Source organism: Danio rerio, chromosome 3 (genome assembly GCF_049306965.1).
Source record: "Danio rerio strain Tuebingen ecotype United States chromosome 3, GRCz12tu, whole genome shotgun sequence".
Classification (NCBI taxonomy): Eukaryota; Metazoa; Chordata; class Actinopteri; order Cypriniformes; family Danionidae; genus Danio; species Danio rerio.
Window position 1 is genome coordinate 1,373,172 of NC_133178.1, and position 18,937 is coordinate 1,392,108.

The following is an 18,937-nucleotide window of genomic DNA, read 5'->3' on the forward strand; positions in this document are numbered from 1 at the left end:
GACGAGAGCCAGGTCTAAACCTCAACTAGACATCTCATAAAAGAGTTTGTGTTTACAGTAATGATTGGCATGTCAGTGATTTTGCCAGGCCGACTGCTTAATACCAAAAAAAGTCATACTTAAGGTACCATTACTTGACAAAAAATAAGTTTAGTTTGAGTAAGAGTGTCTGTTCTGAACACTACTCAAAATATGAGTAAAAGTAGCCTAAAATTACCAGTAGCAGCTGGGAGGGCATCTGCTGCATAAAAAAATATGCTGAAATAATTGGTGGTTCATTCCACTGTGGTGACCTCTAATAAATAAGAGACTAAGCTGAAGGAAAATTATTGAATGAGCTCCTCTAAACGTCAATATAAAAACAGTTATGCTTATACTCAGGCTACGACCTTTGACCCCTGACTAACAAACTGTAAACGTCCAAAAGGTGGCGCCACAAACCAATCTCCTGCAGCACTGAGAGAACACATGCAGTTTATGTGTGTGCGTAATATACATAACATTGTGTAGTCTAGATCTGATTGGACAGGAATCAGGTACTGATTATTCTCTTTAGCCAATTACCAAGAAAAAAATGAGCAAAGTAGTGACTGCAGGTTCAAGGAGAATAGTGCAGTAAAAGCAGAGATACAGCACTGAAAATGTAGTCAAGTAAAATAACACTGCTTGAAACTGCTTAGGAAAGTACAATACCTGAGAAACGCTACTCAATTACAGTGATCTGAGTATCTGTAATTGTTTATTTTACACCACTGATCATTTCTGTGTTGGTCTTGTTTCCAAACATTTCAACTTGTGGACAGTTCGCCAGTGAGCTTACTGCACATTTATAATGAGCTCTTGCGAGTGAGCCATTCTCTCAATATTTAAAGTGTGTATTTACAGCGGGGAAAATAAGTATTGAACACGTCATGTTTTTTCTTGGAAATTACATCTCTAAAGGAGCTGCTGACATGCAATTGAAGCAGATTTTGCTAAAAGTCCAAACATCAAAACAAAACAAATCTGAAAAAAATGAGTTGTGTGTAATAAGAATGTACTGACAGAATGATAACGACTGAACTGTTTTTAATACTGTATATAATTGTTTAAGAAGCCTCTCATATGGAGAATGAAGTCACGTGCATCGCTCAGGTGTGACTTTCTAACAGTTTTCAACAGAGTGTGTAAATCTTGATGGTTCTGTGGGTCTCGTCTATCAGATCTGAGCTTTATTCTGTATTCTCCATTGGATTGGGGTCAGGTGATTGACTGGGCCATTCTACAGCTTGATTATCTTTCTCTAAAAGCATCTGAGAGTCTCCTCGGCTGTGTTTTGCATCATTGTCTAGCTGAAATGGTTTGATCTTTATCCTCCTGCTAATGTAGATGTTAGACTGAAGCAGCTGAAGAAGGGCAGAGGATTGCTGAAGAACTACAGTGAGGTTTCAGCTGCTGTCTGAGCTTTGCATGTCTTTCTACACCTCCCTTTCTTCATATGTCCAACACTTTCTCCCTGCATTTCATGTCACTACACGTAACTTTATCTGTAATTGAATTAGTTTAGTTTTCTTAGCATATTTAGATTTCTTAGGTTTTTACCAACATCAGGGTAAAATTTCAAGTCAACGGTGAAGTCAAATTTCAAGTCATATGGTGACCTGTTCATTACTTATTTCCCCTGCTGAATGAACAAACAGCGTTCACTGTTTTATCATGTTTGTTGATTAAAGTCTTTTTGAAAGTCTTTATGATCAGCTGCGGTTGTATTTGTCATTAATTCACATTTATTGCCATTCTGTACCTGAACTTTAACCTGCATCTGATATTCAGATAACAGAAGTGACCTTTGATTCATGGCAGACTCCACCTGAACATACAGACTTCATCCTGCTCTGTTAGCGAAAGAAAACACTTACAAGGATATCTAATCATCCACATACAGGTATTACATTTCCTTCAGATGTATATGTTTGTTTGTTTTATGGATGTAGCTTATTCACGATGGCCCCGTCTTTAATTTATGTTCATACTCAGTGAACTGTACTTTGGTGTAACGGCATGCTATTGACTTAAATAGTCTTAAAATAGTACAAAAACAACATTAAAAGTTGTGCGCTTTGATAAAGGTGTTCTCTAGTAGCTTCATGATTTAAATGTATTTCTTAGGACAGCGTTGTTTTCATCTGTGTAAAATACAACATGGCGCCTACACTTAGTTCTGCCTTCATAAATGCGAGCTCATACACAACACTGAATCTTAGTTTGTTTATGAATGTTTTTTCTTTGCCAAGAAATAATATCAGTATCAAATCAGTGTGTAAAAGCCTTTAAGAAACAACATATATATGATGATGTAGTTTAAAGTACAGTATTACCAAGACATGCAGAGAGTATGGTTCAGAATTACTAACGAAATCTCACAGCAACTCACTGTCAACTTTTTGATATAGTTGTTAAATTCATATTAATTTCTGCAATCTCGTTCCTTCATTTTAGTATAATGTGCTCTTCTCCTGATAATGGTTGGGTTTAGGTTAAAACAATCATGTTTATGTGAGTATATTTGCATGAATTAGACACTTTACTGACTATTTAAAAACTATTTCCTCTCGAGATCAGACTGGAATTGCATGCTTTTATTTAAGAGATAAGCTAATGAACTGGTTATTTAGTGAAGTTTCTGATTTACATTAGATATCAGTTCAGATAATCAGGTTTGATTGAATCTGATTAGATTCTTGATCCAATTGATTGAGTATATCAGTGCTGTTGTACTCGTGGTTTTTCTAAAGATGATCAGGGAACTCTTTATTTCAGGTGCATGGATACTTTAAAACAGAAACCATATTTCAGATTGATGGAATAAGTAGTCGTAATATTAAATACAGAAGGGTTTTAAAGTCAATTATTATTATTATAGTCTGTCCCAGTTATTTTATACATTGAAATACACACATTAAATCTCTGCTGACTGACACACACTTAGAAAACTCCTGTAGATTATAGAAAAAAATCAATGCAGACTTTTAACGATTGATATCAAATGAACCGCTATTTGAAATATGATTAAATCAAAAATATATTTTGCACAAACCTGCTATGTAATGGTTTGTGAAGACAGTGGCATAATACAGTGACATCACATTACAAAGTAATATCTAGATTAATGAAATCATTATTTTTAGTTCTAAATTATGATGCTGAGTGACCCAGGATACAACCCGCATGACATATATATTAGATATATTAGATGTCGCCTGGACTATGTGTCAATAAAGCCGCCATCCTGGTACAGGGTAGCCCTCCTTTGAAATGGATGTGGGACCAAGGTTCATTGAAGGACTGGCCATCTGGAGCTATAGATATGTGAACATTTATACATATATCTATGATTGGGAGTTTTCCTGGTGGCCAGTACTCAAACCGGTGGATAAATGACCGCACGGGCATTCCTGACAAAGAGTGTGTGTTTGTGTGCATGGAACTGTATTGACACCCCCTCTCTCCTGCTTTCACTCTCAATCTAATGGAGGGAGTGATTCGTTATGAATGAATCTGAGTTATGAACGACTTGTGAACCATTGATATCCCTGCGCCTCAATGTGCACATCCACTTTTCTGATCTAAATGGTATATAACATCTGTAATCTTCAATAGTTCAGGGTGGACAGTGTGCACATTGAGGACAGGCACTGTTATGTAATCAGGCACCTTTATAAGTTTCTTCCAAACTAGCCGTTACTTCACTTAGCCGACAATAATGCCAGTTTCTGGCATCAGTGTCTTGTTGTCATGTTGAATTTACATTGTTTTCTAGCATATGCTGAGTATTTAGTGCTAGTTGGTGCTGCTTTGCCATATGGTGAATGCAGTGAGTGACTGTATTATCATCAATAACATGACTTGTTGAGATCAAAAGTTCATAACATACAAAAAACAAATGAAATCTAACATATGAATGTTCTGCCTTTGTGCTTTGTTTTCTTTGTTTGCTCGTTACTACACCCGTAGACATCGCTAAAGTCCAGAATCTTCACGTTGGCTTTAGTCTTGACTAGTGTAGTTGAATGACATTTGGCCTGGGAGCCCTGTGTAAATATGGCGGCGCTATTGACGCATGCTCAGGGTCCGTATGCGATATCTAGTGTATATATCTATGCACAAAGGATATCAACCAACCTAAAACTGATTCTCCCAATTCTCAATGGGTAAACTAGGTGCCTAACAGAAATTGAAAAGCTGAAACAATAACCAGCATGAAAATGAAAGCATTATATACACACATTCTGTAGGTAAAATTTATCCCAGTGTTCTTTTTTAGCAGTATGTGACTGTAAATAACACAATGTTAGTAAAGGTCAGTGACTGGGACTATTTTATTGTACATCTGTTAAATGTTTAACCCATGTGGCGGTTTCATTTTTAACATCACAGCACAACTGAACTATAACTGATATGACATATTTCAGAGGAGAAACATATCACCCAGAGTGTCCTGAAGAACACAAACAGCCTGGAGAAATGAAGAGAAACATGTGAGGAGTCGACAGGATGATCAATTCATGACTAAAGAAAATGATAGAGGAGAGAACACAACGTCATGTCTACCACCAACAGCACAGGTAACAACACATGCAAATTATTCATTACAAATGATTGAGTCCATATACAGAAGTCAACCATATATGACAATAACATGCACAAGTCAATCATAATAGTGACCAAACAAGAGCACATGGAGATGTTATGATCATCACAGCTTTTTTATTTATGTTCTCAATTTTCTCAAGAAAAACGTGTTCATGATAAAGGTGCTGATTTTGAGAAATTTGAGCACCATAGCCACAGCCATATCGCCCTGCAGCCCAGGACCGGTTACTCACTGAAGCTAAGCAGGCCTGAGCCTGGTCAGTACCTGGATGGGAGACCACTAGGGAACACTGGGTTGCTGTTGGAAGTGGTGTTAGTGAGGCCAGCAGGGGGCGCTCAACCTGTGGTGTGTGTGAGTCTTAATGCCCCAGTAAAAGTGAAGGGGACACTACACTGTCAGTGGGTGCCGTCTTTCGGATGAGACGTTAAAGCGAGGTCCTGACTCTCTGTGCTCATTAAAAATCCCATGGCACTTCTCGTGAAAGAGCAGGGGTGTAACCCCGGTGTCCTGGCCAAACTCCCTCTATCGGCCCATACGATCATGGCCTCCCAATCATCCCCTTCCACTGAATTGGCTTTATCACTGTCTCTCCACTCCACCAATAGCTGGTGTGTGGTGAAGCACTGGTGCCGTTGTCCTGTGGCTTGATTGTGATTGTGAAGCACTTTGGGTGTATGGCTATACACAATAAATGCTCTATATAAATACACATTACATTACATTACATTACACATTTTCAATATGTTTTTATTGGTGCATCTTGTTATAATTAAAGTAACTCCTATAATAACAGTACAGTAATGTAAGACTTTTGTTTCATGCAGACACTGCTGCCCACAATCCTGCTCCCAAAAGAAAATCCAGCAAATCTGAACCTCCTTATAGTAAGTCTTTATATACAGCAGATGAACAAATATTGATGAAGACTGTGGAAAACTATGAACAGCTTGTTTAAAGCAAAAGACATCAATTCAGAATTCAGAAACATTTATAAACTTCAATCTGTAACACAATATTATAATTAAGATCATGACATGCTATTATAGACAAGAAACACATATGAACACAGTTCAAAAAGAAGATATTCTGAAAAATGTTGATAATCACACAGTTAAAGCAACAGTTAACCTACAAATGCAAAATGAGTCGTTTCCTCATCCTCTACTTGTTTAAAACCTGTTTGAGTTTCTTTATTCTGTTAAACAATGGTAATTTTGTTCTTACTACAGATATCAATGGCATTTTTTCAGCATTGTTCAGTATATCTTGTTTTGTGTTCAACAGAGGAAAGAAACCGCTTGATGTCATTTTAATTTTTGGGTGAATTGTCCCTTTATCTGAGACCATAGATGTGTGTGTAAGGGTCACTTGTTCTTAGTCAAACAACATCAAAAAAGCTAATCGATTTGATGTCAAAACTTAAAGTCTATTTGACATCCACACATTGATGCTTTTTTTATATTATAAAATGAGATAAATTATCATTTTATTCAATTAACAATTACCTATTTACACTGGATTTTGTAAGCCTAAAAATAATCAGAAATCTATTGAAGGGCTAATCTATTTGCATTTTTTTTTCTGCTGAACAGAAGAGAAAATATTATAAAAAACGTTTGAACCCAAACAGTTTATATTTAACTTAGTGGACACAAAATGACACCAAAAACTATTTTAAAGCATTTTATTCCACTCTTTGCAGTGAGGATTCTTCTTCTGGGTAAAAGCGTGTCTGAAAACAGCCGTGTGGGAAACTTGATCTTGGGTCGATCAGCGTTTGACAGTGAAGCTCCTCCAGATGTTGTGGAGAGAGTCGGAGGAAGACTGAAGCACAGACACGTGACGCTCATCAACAGTCCTCAGCTGCTCCACACACACATCTCAGATGATCAGATCACACAGACGGTCAGAGAGTGCGTGAGTCTGTCTGATCCAGGACCTCATGTGGTGCTTCTGCTCCTCCAACATCAGCAGTGTTCAGCAGAAGATCAAGAGCGTGTGGAGAAGCTGCAGGACTCTTTCTCTGAGCGCCTTCTTCAACACACCCTGGTGCTCAGCACACAAGAGCCCACTGAACCCAATCAGATCCTGCAGAAGATCATCCAGAAGTGCTCCAACAGACACGTCAGTCTTCAGACAAGCAGCTCTGCTGATCATCTTCTGCAGGCCTTTGAGGACATCGAGCGGAGCAATGAGGGACGACACCTGATTTCTGGAGACTCACAGTGTTCCACAGTGGAGAAACGGGACACACAGACACGTGAGTGAGAGCATATCTGATGTGTCTGCTGCTGGATGAAGGGTGTTTAATCTTCTTCTTCTCTTTCGGACTCTGAGAAGCTGAATGTGTTGGTGTGCGGGAGCGACGGCTCACTGAAATCCTCCATCTCAGAGCTGATGCTGCAACACACACACAGAAGATCAGAGAGTGTGAGGACAGACGTGATCAATGTGCTGGAGCTTCCAGCTCTGTTCAACACTGGGCTCTCAGAGGAGGAAGTGATGCGTCAGACTCTCCGCTGTGTGTCTCTCTGTCATCCTGGAGTTCATGCTTTCCTCCTCATGATTCCTGACGCTCCACTCAATAATGAAGACAGAGGTGAAATGGAGGAGATCCAGAAGATCTTCAGCTCCAGAATCAACAAACACATCATGATCCTCATCATGCAGAACTCAGAGCATCAGACAGCAGAACTCAATGAAGAAACACAGGCTGTCATTCAGAGTTTTGGAGGAAGACATCATCACTTCAGTCCTGAAACACAAGTGTCCACATTGATGGAGAACATTGAGCAGATGCTGGAGGAAAACAGAGGAGGTGTTTACTCCACAGAGACATTCCTGGAGGCGCAGATGGAAAATCGGATAAAATATGAAGAGATGAAAAATAAGAAAAGTAATTTACTGGAGACACCACTGCTGACACAAGGTGAGGAGAATAAAGCCAGCTTCAGTCACAAACTTAAAACTAGAAAATTATAGATTTAAACTATTGTTGTGTTTTATAAATTTTTTAAATAACAGAACTTGGCTATAGATGTTATCCATTTTCTCTCAAAGTGTAAATCTGCATATGAAGCCATTTATATGTTTATATACAGCTGTTTATATGTATGTGTAAGTGGCACATGTGCAATCACTCATGACACCATCACTAAGGAGTAGGCTCATGGCCAGAATTCAACTGGTAGTTTGGTGTTAAGATCCTAGAGATATATTATCACTCTTCCTTATTCTGAGGGTTACATTTGTAACTGAGACATCTCCTCTCAGTTGGTCTCTCTGCATAAATTTGGTGGCCAACAAGATGGGGATCCCTATGGATAGTGACATAGTGCCAACTAATAATACTGTAAGTTTGGAGTGTTGTAGCTTAGCAAGTATTATGAGCACAAAAACACTTATCAATGGCATTCAGATCTTGGTCACACATAAGCTTCCAAATGCTTCCCAGATTTACCAAATGGGAAATAAATAAGAGCAGGTAGACCTAATGAGTTAGGACCTACTCACACTATGCCATCCGTACCGTGCCCAGGCCCGTTTCCCGGAGTGTTTGAGAAGTGTGAGTGCGCTGAATCTGGCTCAAGCACGGTTCACTTGGCCGACCCTGGCCCAGTTGGAAGAGGTGTGCCTGAGCGTGGTTCACTTGGGCTTTGAAAATGCGCCAAAGCCCGAAACTGAAAGCGAGACGTGACTTTAAAGGGTTGTTTCATATGGATTTATTAATCATTCTTTACTGTTCAGTGAACGCAAACTGCTATAGTTTATTGAAGACGCAAACCCCTCACTGCAGGACAGCTGCGCGGCTTCAGCAGACCTCTTCACTCCTGCAGCACGAGGGCTTTATGATTGTTTATGAGCGTCAAAAGTGGCGGATCTGTTCAGTGAAATATCTGACTGATTGTCACCGCATCCCTAAGGACGGTTTAGTGAAATATTTGACTGCATGTCACTGCATATCAAACAACTAAAATGATGTAGCTAGAGAAATCTCCACTGTGCTGAGTGAGCGCTTCTCACTGAACAGCGCAGCAGCGATGACGTAAGCGTGGCAAGGCCCGATTGTGGTGTGAGTGCAGGCCGTCGGGGGAGACAGGAGGGGGGGTGGGGGTGGGGGGGGGGGGGGGGGTGGGGGTGGGGGGGGGGGGGGGGGGGGGGGGGGTTGGGGGGGGGGGGTGGGGGGTTGGGGGTTGGGGGCAAGCGTGCTTTGGCCCAGTACGAGGCAACAGTACATAGTGTGAGTATGTGAGTATGTACATAGTGGGAGCCTTAGAAACCTTTAATTAGTATGTCAGTAGGTTGGTAAAGTGCTTCAGTCCAAAAGGAGATAGATGAAGAGACCACAATCTTGAAAGATGCTTGTGGCAATAAAACAAATGTTCAGATCCCTAAAATGCTACATATGGACTAAAACATTCTGGAGATAGAAACACTTATAGAATTGCCTGAACTGGGAATTTCATATACAGGCACAAATATAAATATAAGGATTGACAAGAGGACATACAAACAGCCTTTGTTTATCCTCTGCCTGCCTAGAATAATCGTTTACCAACCTGACCGTTCCCGCTAAATTTAAATCTGGTTTCCAAAATCTTCAAATTGATTTAAATTGGGCACTACTAAAAGAAAAAGATAACCGATAAAAGTGTAGGTTGTGCAAGGATTGTAGGCTAATGTTAGTTTTGTTTGCCCATTTGTGATGAGACATGAGTGCAGCCTTAAACCTGAGGTTCCAGTCTTGTGACTGCTAAAGGGTAAAACTTTGGGGTATAATCGCATCACACAGAGTCATTTTTTCCCATAAAAACTCCTGTACATCAGACTTAGCTGATGTGAGTTACGTACCAGTAAACAGACTGTTTCCTAATGCAAGCTGAAGCACAGCACATGTTCGCTTTGCTCTCCCATGTTGGTGAAGCTCGCTCTTCGGACCTTTATACAGATGCAAATTTATTCACACAGACTCTCAGCACTGGTCATGCATTCATCATGTGTAACAGTCATGAGCACTGTCTGTATTGATGCTCAATAAGAATGAGGAAATCACAGATGTGCTGTTCTGAAATAATACTGGGACTAAAGAATGCTATGTTGTTAGCCCACCTGCTCCTGTTTAAATGCAACGAGGACAAAGAGCTGGGTCTACTTTCTCTTGGGGAAATGCTTGCAGGTTCACCATCTGGTCCCGAATCAGAGTTGTGATTAAACTGGGCACACAGCTAGGTGGGGGTCTCAGGATATAGTGAGATCTACTAGGTCCAAACTATAGGCTCAGATTTCCTTCCGTCTTGAACAAAGCCAATGCAACCAGGAGTTCTGTCTTTAAAGACAGGAATGTATGGCCCTTTCCACTGAGGGAATGGTTTAGTACAGTACAGAATGGTATGCAACTGAGGCCCCGTTTACACTAGTGCGTTTTAGTTTGAAAACGCATAAGTTTTGCTACGGTTACGCCATCCGTCCACACTACGCCGGAGTTCTCGAGCGCCGAAAACGGAGCTTTTTGAAAACGCTGGAGAGGCCGTTTTCATTCTAAAACGCAGCTGCTCCGTCTCAGTGTGGATTGAGAAAGACGGAGACATCTGAAAACGGAGGCGGGGCTGCTGACGTTCGCCTATCTGATTGGGGCTTTTCCTCAATATTAAGTAGCCCACACACAGTTCAGTCTCGCATCCTCTTCTTGTAAGTTAAGACTTCGCAAGTTTGATCAAGGCTGCAGTCTCCCCCTTCTCAGTTTGATATGGAAAACATACCGAGGACACGGGTAAATCTTCAAAGGGAACAGTGTACTTTATAACTTCATTCACATCACCCTGGCTACGTTGTTTCACTTTCTCAACAATAAAATGTAAACATGATTTAAGGAACTGCCTATTTTCATTTTAATATTAGCAACTAACAGACAGCAGAAATGTTGAGGCGTCGTGCTGCATATATGAGCGTGGATATTTATAACAAAACGGAGCCAATAACAACTGCCTCCTTTTAATTTAAGTGAAAATACGAAACGCACCCTCTCTTTTGCTGAATATCAGTTTTAATAATCGACAATTATAAAAGTATAGCATACAATAAGTTTATACATTGTAGGAAATAAAGGCAAGCGATCAGTCAATGTACCTGGATTAATCATTAACTTATCTTTGCACTTAACCAAAACATGTTACCCGTGAACAAGTAACTTAATAGATTCCAATGACCAAAGTCAGGGAATTGGCCTATGTCGTTAGATAAAGACAACAACATGAATGAAATATCACGTTTAGCAAATATAGTGAGATTAGATACAGCGGGAGATGCTTGATGAGCAGTCCGACAAGCAGAGCTCTCATCTGGGTAGAATGCTGGAGCGCTTGCCCGAGAGTGTGTGTGTGGTCACGTGATGTGCGTTTTCAGCGTTTTGGTGCGGACGGAGAGCAGTTCAGAAACGCCGGGTAAAACGCGAGTGTGGACGCGGATCGTTTTCATTCTACAACGCCGTTTTCAAACTAAAACGCACTAGTGTAAACGGGGCCTAAGTCCATTTTCACCGCCAATGGAATCAATAAAGTAGGGCTGTAACAGTACACCAATGCCACGGTTTGGCTCAGTTTATGGTATTTGGCCCACAGTAAGCTTTGATTCAAATCCATTGAGTTTGCTGTTGTAAATGGCGTCCTAAATTGAGCTATGGAGTGGAGACATTGGTTCGCTATGAGAGTATTGCGGTTTATACCATAGGGGGAATACCATGTTTTTTTCAGTTCAGTTTGAATATTGTTCACCCGTACGAAATAGCAAACCATACCATATCATTTTCTTCCACTTTTCCCTGTGGAGACCTAGCATTACAGTATGGTACCAAAACCATCCTTTCAATTCAATTCAATTTCAGCTGGAGAGACAAATTCAATTGCATCCTTCACCAGGAAGGCAGAAATCTTCTTGCAAGACAGGGATGGGGTGACTGGGGCCACCAAGACTTAATATACACTTCTGCACATGGTGGCTATTTTTTGCGAACTGAATTGCAGAGCCATGTCAGATTGTTACAATGTGCAAATGAAATGGGCTGGAAAGCGGTAGCAATGCTAATGCATCCTGAAGAAGTTGGAGTGAGAGTGGTGACGCTCTTGCTTGACAATCATGTTCCCACAGAGAAGCTAGCAAAATCTGACTGTGGGTTTGCAGCTGAAGAAGTAATGTGTTGGTCAGTGGCTGCATCTGCAGTGTTAAATGAAGAGGTTGGGTAAACTGCTATTTTATTGATGGTGTGGCAGTTACTGGTGCTGATCAGGAAAAGGCAATGAAGGGCATTGACTTAAGGTACCTATATAAGTTGACGTAAAGCCTATGGTCGGCATGATGTGGCCAGTATTGAGGGGTCTCAGCTAATGTAGGTGGAGCAGGGACTGAAGCCACAGGGAAATGCCTTCAGCCGTAGATGTTTTGGCAGGCTTCTGAGTCCACAGATGAGGTGGACCATGGCACCAGATTGCTCCTTCACTGCTGAGAAATCCTGGGTAAAGTCCCCAACTATGCCACCTTATACACTAGCCTGGTATATAGGCATGCTTTATTATTCCAAGTGATGGCACTCTTGGGCCTTTATTTTGGCCATCATCCTACCCAGGGCCCTGTGGCTACCCAGCTGTTTGGTGATCTTTCATCAACCCTTGGGAAGAGCCACCTTTATACATCTTAGGGCCTCTGCCTGGTAGAGTTGGTAAGTGGCTATAGCCTGCAGGGTGTAGGTGCCCTTGGACACAGCAGTGTAAGATCTAGCATTGAGAGATGAAAAACAAAAACCTACACACCTTGGATGGATTCCCATCATGGGGAGATGATTATTAGAACATTCCAATTCATTATGAAATGTCAAACCATTTCTTACTCTATATTACTACTAATGCTTTTTTATATTTTAATATTCCAGAATTTAGAGTAAACACAGATGATGAAGTGAGGATTGTTCTTCTGGGGAAAACTGGAGTTGGTAAAAGTACAACAGGAAACACAATCTTAGGAAGAAAAGCTTTTACAGCAGAAACATCTCACCAACCAGTGACTAAAGAGAGTCAGAGAGAAACATGTGAAATCAATGGCAGACAGGTCACTGTGGTCGACACTCCAGGAGTGTTTGATACTGAACTCACTGAAGAGGAGATCCAGAGAGAAATCAGACACTGCATCTCCATGATTCTGCCTGGACCACACGTGTTTCTCCTGCTGGTTCCACTGGGACGATTCACTAAAGAGGAGGAAACATCAGTGAAGATCATCCAGGAGACGTTTGGGGAAAACTCTCTAATGTTCACCATGGTGCTTTTCACCAGAGGAGACTTCCTGGGAAACAAATCCATTGAAGAGTTTCTGGGTAAACCTGGATCTCCTCTGATGAACCTGATTGAAGCTTGTGGACACAGATATCATGTGTTCAACAATACCCAGTCTGAAGAGCGAACACAAGTGTCTGATCTACTGGAGAAGATAGACAACATGGTGAAGGCAAACGGAGGAAGCTTCTACTCATGTAAGATGTTCAGAGAGATGGAGAGAGAAAAACAAGAACAACAGATGAAGATCCTGATGGACAGAGTCAGAGAAACTGAAGAAGAGATGAAGAAACTGGAGGAAGAGAAAGACAGAATGAAGATGATGATGGAGGAAGAGCGACAGAAGCAGGAGACAGAGAGAAAGAGGAGAGAAGAAGAACTGAAGAGAGAAATAAGAGAAGGAGAGGAACATCAGAGAGAGATGAAAGAGGAGATGAAGAGAGAACGAGAGACATTTAGACACGAAATAGAGGAAATCAGGAGAGAAAAAGAGAAAATGCAGATCAAACATGAGACAGAAACAGACAGACTGATGAAGAGAATAGAGGAGGAGAAGAAGAAAAGAGAAGAGGAGAATACAGAAAGAGAAGAGAAATATACAAGACAGATCAGGGAGAAAGAGGAGAAAGAGAGAGAGATGAAAGAGGAGATGAAGAGAGAACGAGAGGAAATGATGAAGGAAATAGAGAAACTTCAGCTCAAACATCAGACAGAAACAGAAAGACTGATGAAGAGAATAGAGGATGAACGAGAGAATCACGAAACGGAGAGAAAGAGAAGAGAAGAAGAGTTTAATGAGAGAGAAGAACGATATAAAAGAGAAATGAAAGAGAGAAAAGAGAGAGAGAAAAAAATATGTGAGGAGATGACGAAAGAACAGGAGGAATGGGAGAAACATAGACGAGAAGAAAAGAAAAGAAGAGAAGAAGAGGAGAAAAGAAGGGAGAAAGAGCAGAGAGAATTTAATGAGAAACTGAAAGAAGAGAGAGACAGAATGAAGAGAGAGAAAGAATATCTTCAGTCTAAACATGAAGAAGAAGAAAAGAAGATGAAGATCCAGATAGAGGAACTGAACAGAGAAAGAGAAGAACTGATGAAGAGACATGAGGAAGAAAAGGAGAGAATGAAGATGATGATGGAGGAAGAAAAGAAGAGGAGAGAAGAACTGATGAAGAGTCATGAAGAAGAGAAAGAGAGAATAAAGAAGATGATGATGATGATGATGGAGGAAGAACAACAGAAACAGGAGAAAGAGAGAAAGAGAAGAGAAGAGGAGTTCAGAGAGAGAGAAGAGCGATATAAAAGACTGATTAAAGAGAGAGAGCAGAAGGAGAATGAACTGATAGAACAGATAAAACTGGAGCAAATGCGGAAGCAGGAACTAGAGGAACGACTGAGGAGAGAAAGAGAGAAACAGAAATCTGAACACACGAGACTCCAAAGGCCAGTTAGTGATCAGACAGCAGGTAAGACATGATTTAATAATAATTGTTTGCTCTTCTTCATTTTAGTTGATCTCAGTGTGTGAACATCATCTGTGAACAAATGATGAAAGTAAAGCTTTGCTTATTTTAAACAGATGTTTAAACATGTTCAACATGAGAAACTTCACATCAGATTCCTCCACTTGTGATATAAAAAGCTATGTTAGTTTCTCTGCCCTGTTTTATAAGAAATTGATTGCTGTTTCTCCCAAATTAAACACACGTGACCGAACTGATCTGAGGACTCAAGACCAGACTCTGTTTTAATAGAAACATGTTAATAATGTAATACTGGAGGCTTTCGAACCAGGCCTGAGAAACACAGCATTACATCACAGTGATGAAGAATGAAGAACACAAACTAAACCATTTCTTTACCAAACTATATCTGCAACCATTATTTACAGGATTTTACTCTAAATACACACGGAATAACTGATGATCTGATGATGAACCACTGAATTTCCAGAGAATAATGTGCATTAATCTGCTTATACTCTGGCTCCTGCTGCTGCCTCTGTTCAGATGTTGTATTTCAGATGTTTGTCGGGGGTTATCATGGTGAACTGATCTTTATCTATTATTTGTCTTTATTTAAACATTGGTAATGTTTACATTTATTTCTAGGTCTGAATGTGATCCTGCTGGGAAAAAGAGGAGCAGGGAAAAGTTCATCAGGAAACACAATCCTGGGTCGACAAGCTTTCATCGCAAAGAAAATTCCTAAATCAGTCACACGAGACGTCAATGTGGAGTCTGGAACATTCTGTGAACTACCAGTTACTGTTTACGACACTCCGGGATTGTTTGACACAAAGCTGAGTGATGAAGAGATTCAGCAGATGATCAATGAGAAGGTCCTCCAGAAATGTTCATCAGGTCTGTGTGTGTTTCTGCTGGTCATCAAAGCTGACAGATTCACTGAAGAAGACAGAAAGACTGTGGAGAAGATTGAGAAGATCCTGGGAGAAGAACAACTGAAAAACACCTGGATTCTGTTCACTGGAGGAGACGAACTGGAGGAAGAAAACACGACAATACAGGAGTTCATAGAGAAGACTGAAGAACTGAAGACACTCGTGCAGAAATATGAGCACAGATACCATGTGTTCAACAACAAGAAGAAGATGAAGAAAGATGAGGAGGGACCGGGTGAACAAGTGAAAATACTATTAACAAAAATACTGAAGCCTTACACAATGGGTGAGTACTTTTGTTCAATTCAATACAGATCTTTAGTTCTTTAGTTCTGTTTACTTTCTTTAAACTTTTTAATAAACATTTGTTGCAATAACTGAAGCTTAAAATGGTATTCAGTTTCTGTTTTTTTTTTTTTTCGGTTTCTGTCTCTCAGGTGAAGAGATAAATCCTCTGAAGAGAAAAATACCTGAAAATATTGAACCAGTCTCTCGTGTCTCCAGTCCTCCCTCCAGACGGATTGTGATTGTGGGTAAATCTGGTGTTGGTAAAAGTGCAGCTGGAAACACAATCCTGGGCCAGAGAGACTTTGTATCTGTGATGAGTGTGAATTCAGTAACTCATGAATGTTCAGCAGCTCAGGCCACAGTTTCAGGCAGATCTGTGTCTGTAGTTGACACTCCTCCATTATTCGACACTCAGATCAAGCCTGAAGAGTTAATGATGGAAATCGCCAAAAGTGTGTATATCTCCAGTCCTGGACCTCACGCTTTCCTCATTGTGTTTCCTGTCAACATGAGATTCACTGAACAGGAGCTGCAGATTCTTCAGATGATTGAGCTGATGTTTGGTGAAGAAGTGTTGAAATACTCCATCATTCTCTTCACTCATGGAGATAAGCTGGATGGAGAGTCTGTAGAGAAGCTGATAGAGGAGAACTATAGATTAAGATATCTAGTCCAGCAGTGTGAAGGCAGATATCATGTGTTCAACAACAAAGATGTGAATAACAGAGAGCAGGTGGAGGATCTACTGCAGAAGATTGACTCAATGATACAGCAGAATGGAGGAGGACACTACAGTAATGAGATGTTTGAAGATGCTCAGAGAGCCAGACAAGAGGAAGAAGAGGAGAGAAAACAACAAGAGGAGAAACAAAAGCAAGAGGAGATGGAGAGAGAGATAAAGGAGATTGAGGAGAGAGTCAGAGCAGAAATGAAAGCTGAAAATCTTAAAGTGGAGGGGCCCAGTGAAGAAGAACAGAGAAGACGAGAGAAACAAAAACAAGAGGTGATTGAGAGAGAGATAAAGAAGATTAAGGAGAGAATCAGGAGTGAAGATCAAGGGAGAAAACAAAGTGAAAACTGTGTGTGTAGTTGATCGTCTTTTGATTGTTTGACACAGTGATGGAGTGAATAACAGAGAGCAGGTGACTGAGGAGGACTCGAGGCCTCAGTTTCATCTAACATCAATTAAAACACAACACACATTAATAAATTGAACTCAAACACTGCTCTGTCCTATCACAGTATATTTGTTGTTTTCATATGCACCAGACACTCTCTTATCAATACTTCATCTTTCTGTAAAACAGTGAGATTAACACAAGTGAGTGGACTTGATAAACCACCTGTAGAAGACACACACACTCGCTCCTCTGAGTGTTTATGTATGCATGTGAATAATACAAACTAAACTAATCCTGCTGCTCTCTGCTGATGTGAAGCGCTGCTTTATCTTCATTTGTAAATGGCTTTGAAGAAAGCTTCTGCTAAATGAACAGATGTAAAAATGTAGAATAACTGTTTCTCACTCAAATTATAATCTCTGATATAATAAGGTGAGTTTTACTCAAGTCAGTATTTTGAGCATTTGTTTATTGTGAGGTAAAAAGAGTAAAATAAATGCATCATGTAATGTTGTCCAAGTTTATTCAGTTTATTCAGATTATCAGTCTTTCATTCCCTTTTAAACCTGTTGAAACACTTTATTAATCTGCTTTTAGTCATGTTTATTCTTTATTTTTATCTTGAACTTGTATTTTGTTTCTTTTTTAATCTTGTTTTTGTAAATCACTTTGCATCATCACCGTGTATGAAATGTGCTGAATAAATAAACTTGCCTCTCCTTCCTCATTAAAGGTTAAAGGGTCACGAAACACCAAAACACATGTGTTGAGCTGTTGACAGTGGTATATGTGTCCCACACTGCTAAAAACACTATTAGGACACCTATATTTCACTAAAAAGTGTAAATTGGTTGTTTTTGCGTTATTTCAAGCAAATTCGTACTTCCTGTTTGAAACAAATTTTTGAAGCTGCGTCACGGTCATGACATAATAGCGTGTATTCCAGCGTGCAGACTGGACGTCTGTGCCAGAGTGTGTCTTATTACGTCTTACAGTGTGCTGCATTAATGCATGAGTAAGACTTGGTTCAAACCAATCAGCGCGCTCTATTGTGCAACTTCATTAATATTCATTACTGTCACAGTGTTTAGACAACAGAGACGCCACGTTGTGTTGGCAAAACAAGCGTGAAGTGTTGCTTTTATAGTTTGCTGCAGTGAAGTTTCGTTTCATTTTCTCTCTATGAGAGTGCAGCTGGAGTCACGTGTGGATTAACAGTGTACGCGACGCTCGACAACAATAACTTACGTGTCTAAGGAGGATTATTGTTTACCTGAGAGCTGTTCTTATCTGCAAATGCTGAGATCCGGATTCGCCTGTAGTCTCCTCTTAATAAAGACGCGGCTCTAGTTGCTGGTGATTGTCCTGTTTCTACAGATTTGGTAAGAGAGCGACCAGTGCTCTTTGTTTATTCAGTTCGTATTTTATTTGTATCAAACAAACTATTGCACCGAGTGTAAACAAGTTAGCACTAACAGTTACAACCAAACTATAACCTTGTGTTGGATTCAGTGACCGGCTTTCTGACTCTACCTGCCGTGTGCATCAAAGTTTCCAGGAAATGCAGAGTTTTTTTTCTCTCATTCGCCGTGCGGTATCAAACATTGTATGAAAAATACACGCTTAGAGCAGTTCCCCGAATCAAATATCACGTTTGTCGTGAGGGGCATGAATGAATTCCCTGAATGAAAGAGCCAAACTGCAGTTAAAGTCCACCATTTATTAATTTGGCAAATAATTCCACTACAGATGTCCATGTAAACACAGTCACATTATCCGCTGTGGTTGTGTGTTTTGACTCTGAAATTCAGCGCGCCCAAATAGACACTCCCACACCATGCCTCTTTTCTTCCGACACTCCCCCCTAAACAGTGCTGGACACGCCCACTTTTCTGACTTTTTCCAAAGTAGAGGTGTGAAAACACACTGCTGAAACGAGGGGCTTTCATGGCCATTTAATCATAATAAATCTCAGCGTTTTGTGTAATTGTGGATTATTCTCTGCAGTTCACCAGTAGAGGAGCTCAACACTGCATTAATAACCTAAACAACAGGCACACACACACACACACACACACACACACACACACACACACACATGCATTGGTTTTACTGTATTTAATCTTTTAATGTGTTATTTTTGCATTCCCAGCTGCAGTTTTATGAATGTAAT

General features: G+C 40.3%; 1 protein-coding gene across 1 annotated transcript; it reads left to right on the forward strand.

Moving 5' to 3' along the window:
- The first annotated feature begins 1,810 nt into the window (after window positions 1-1,810).
- On the forward strand, window positions 1,811-16,869 carry LOC100151285 (uncharacterized). Its single transcript, XM_073943711.1, has 7 exons — window positions 1,811-1,924; window positions 4,452-4,604; window positions 5,458-5,517; window positions 6,336-7,562; window positions 12,555-14,420; window positions 15,066-15,641; window positions 15,793-16,869. Exons 4-7 carry the CDS (start codon window positions 7,031-7,033, stop codon window positions 16,734-16,736), a joined length of 3,918 nt encoding a protein of 1,305 aa, XP_073799812.1. The 5' UTR covers window positions 1,811-1,924; window positions 4,452-4,604; window positions 5,458-5,517; window positions 6,336-7,030; the 3' UTR covers window positions 16,737-16,869.
- Window positions 16,870-18,937: the final 2,068 nt, after the last annotated feature.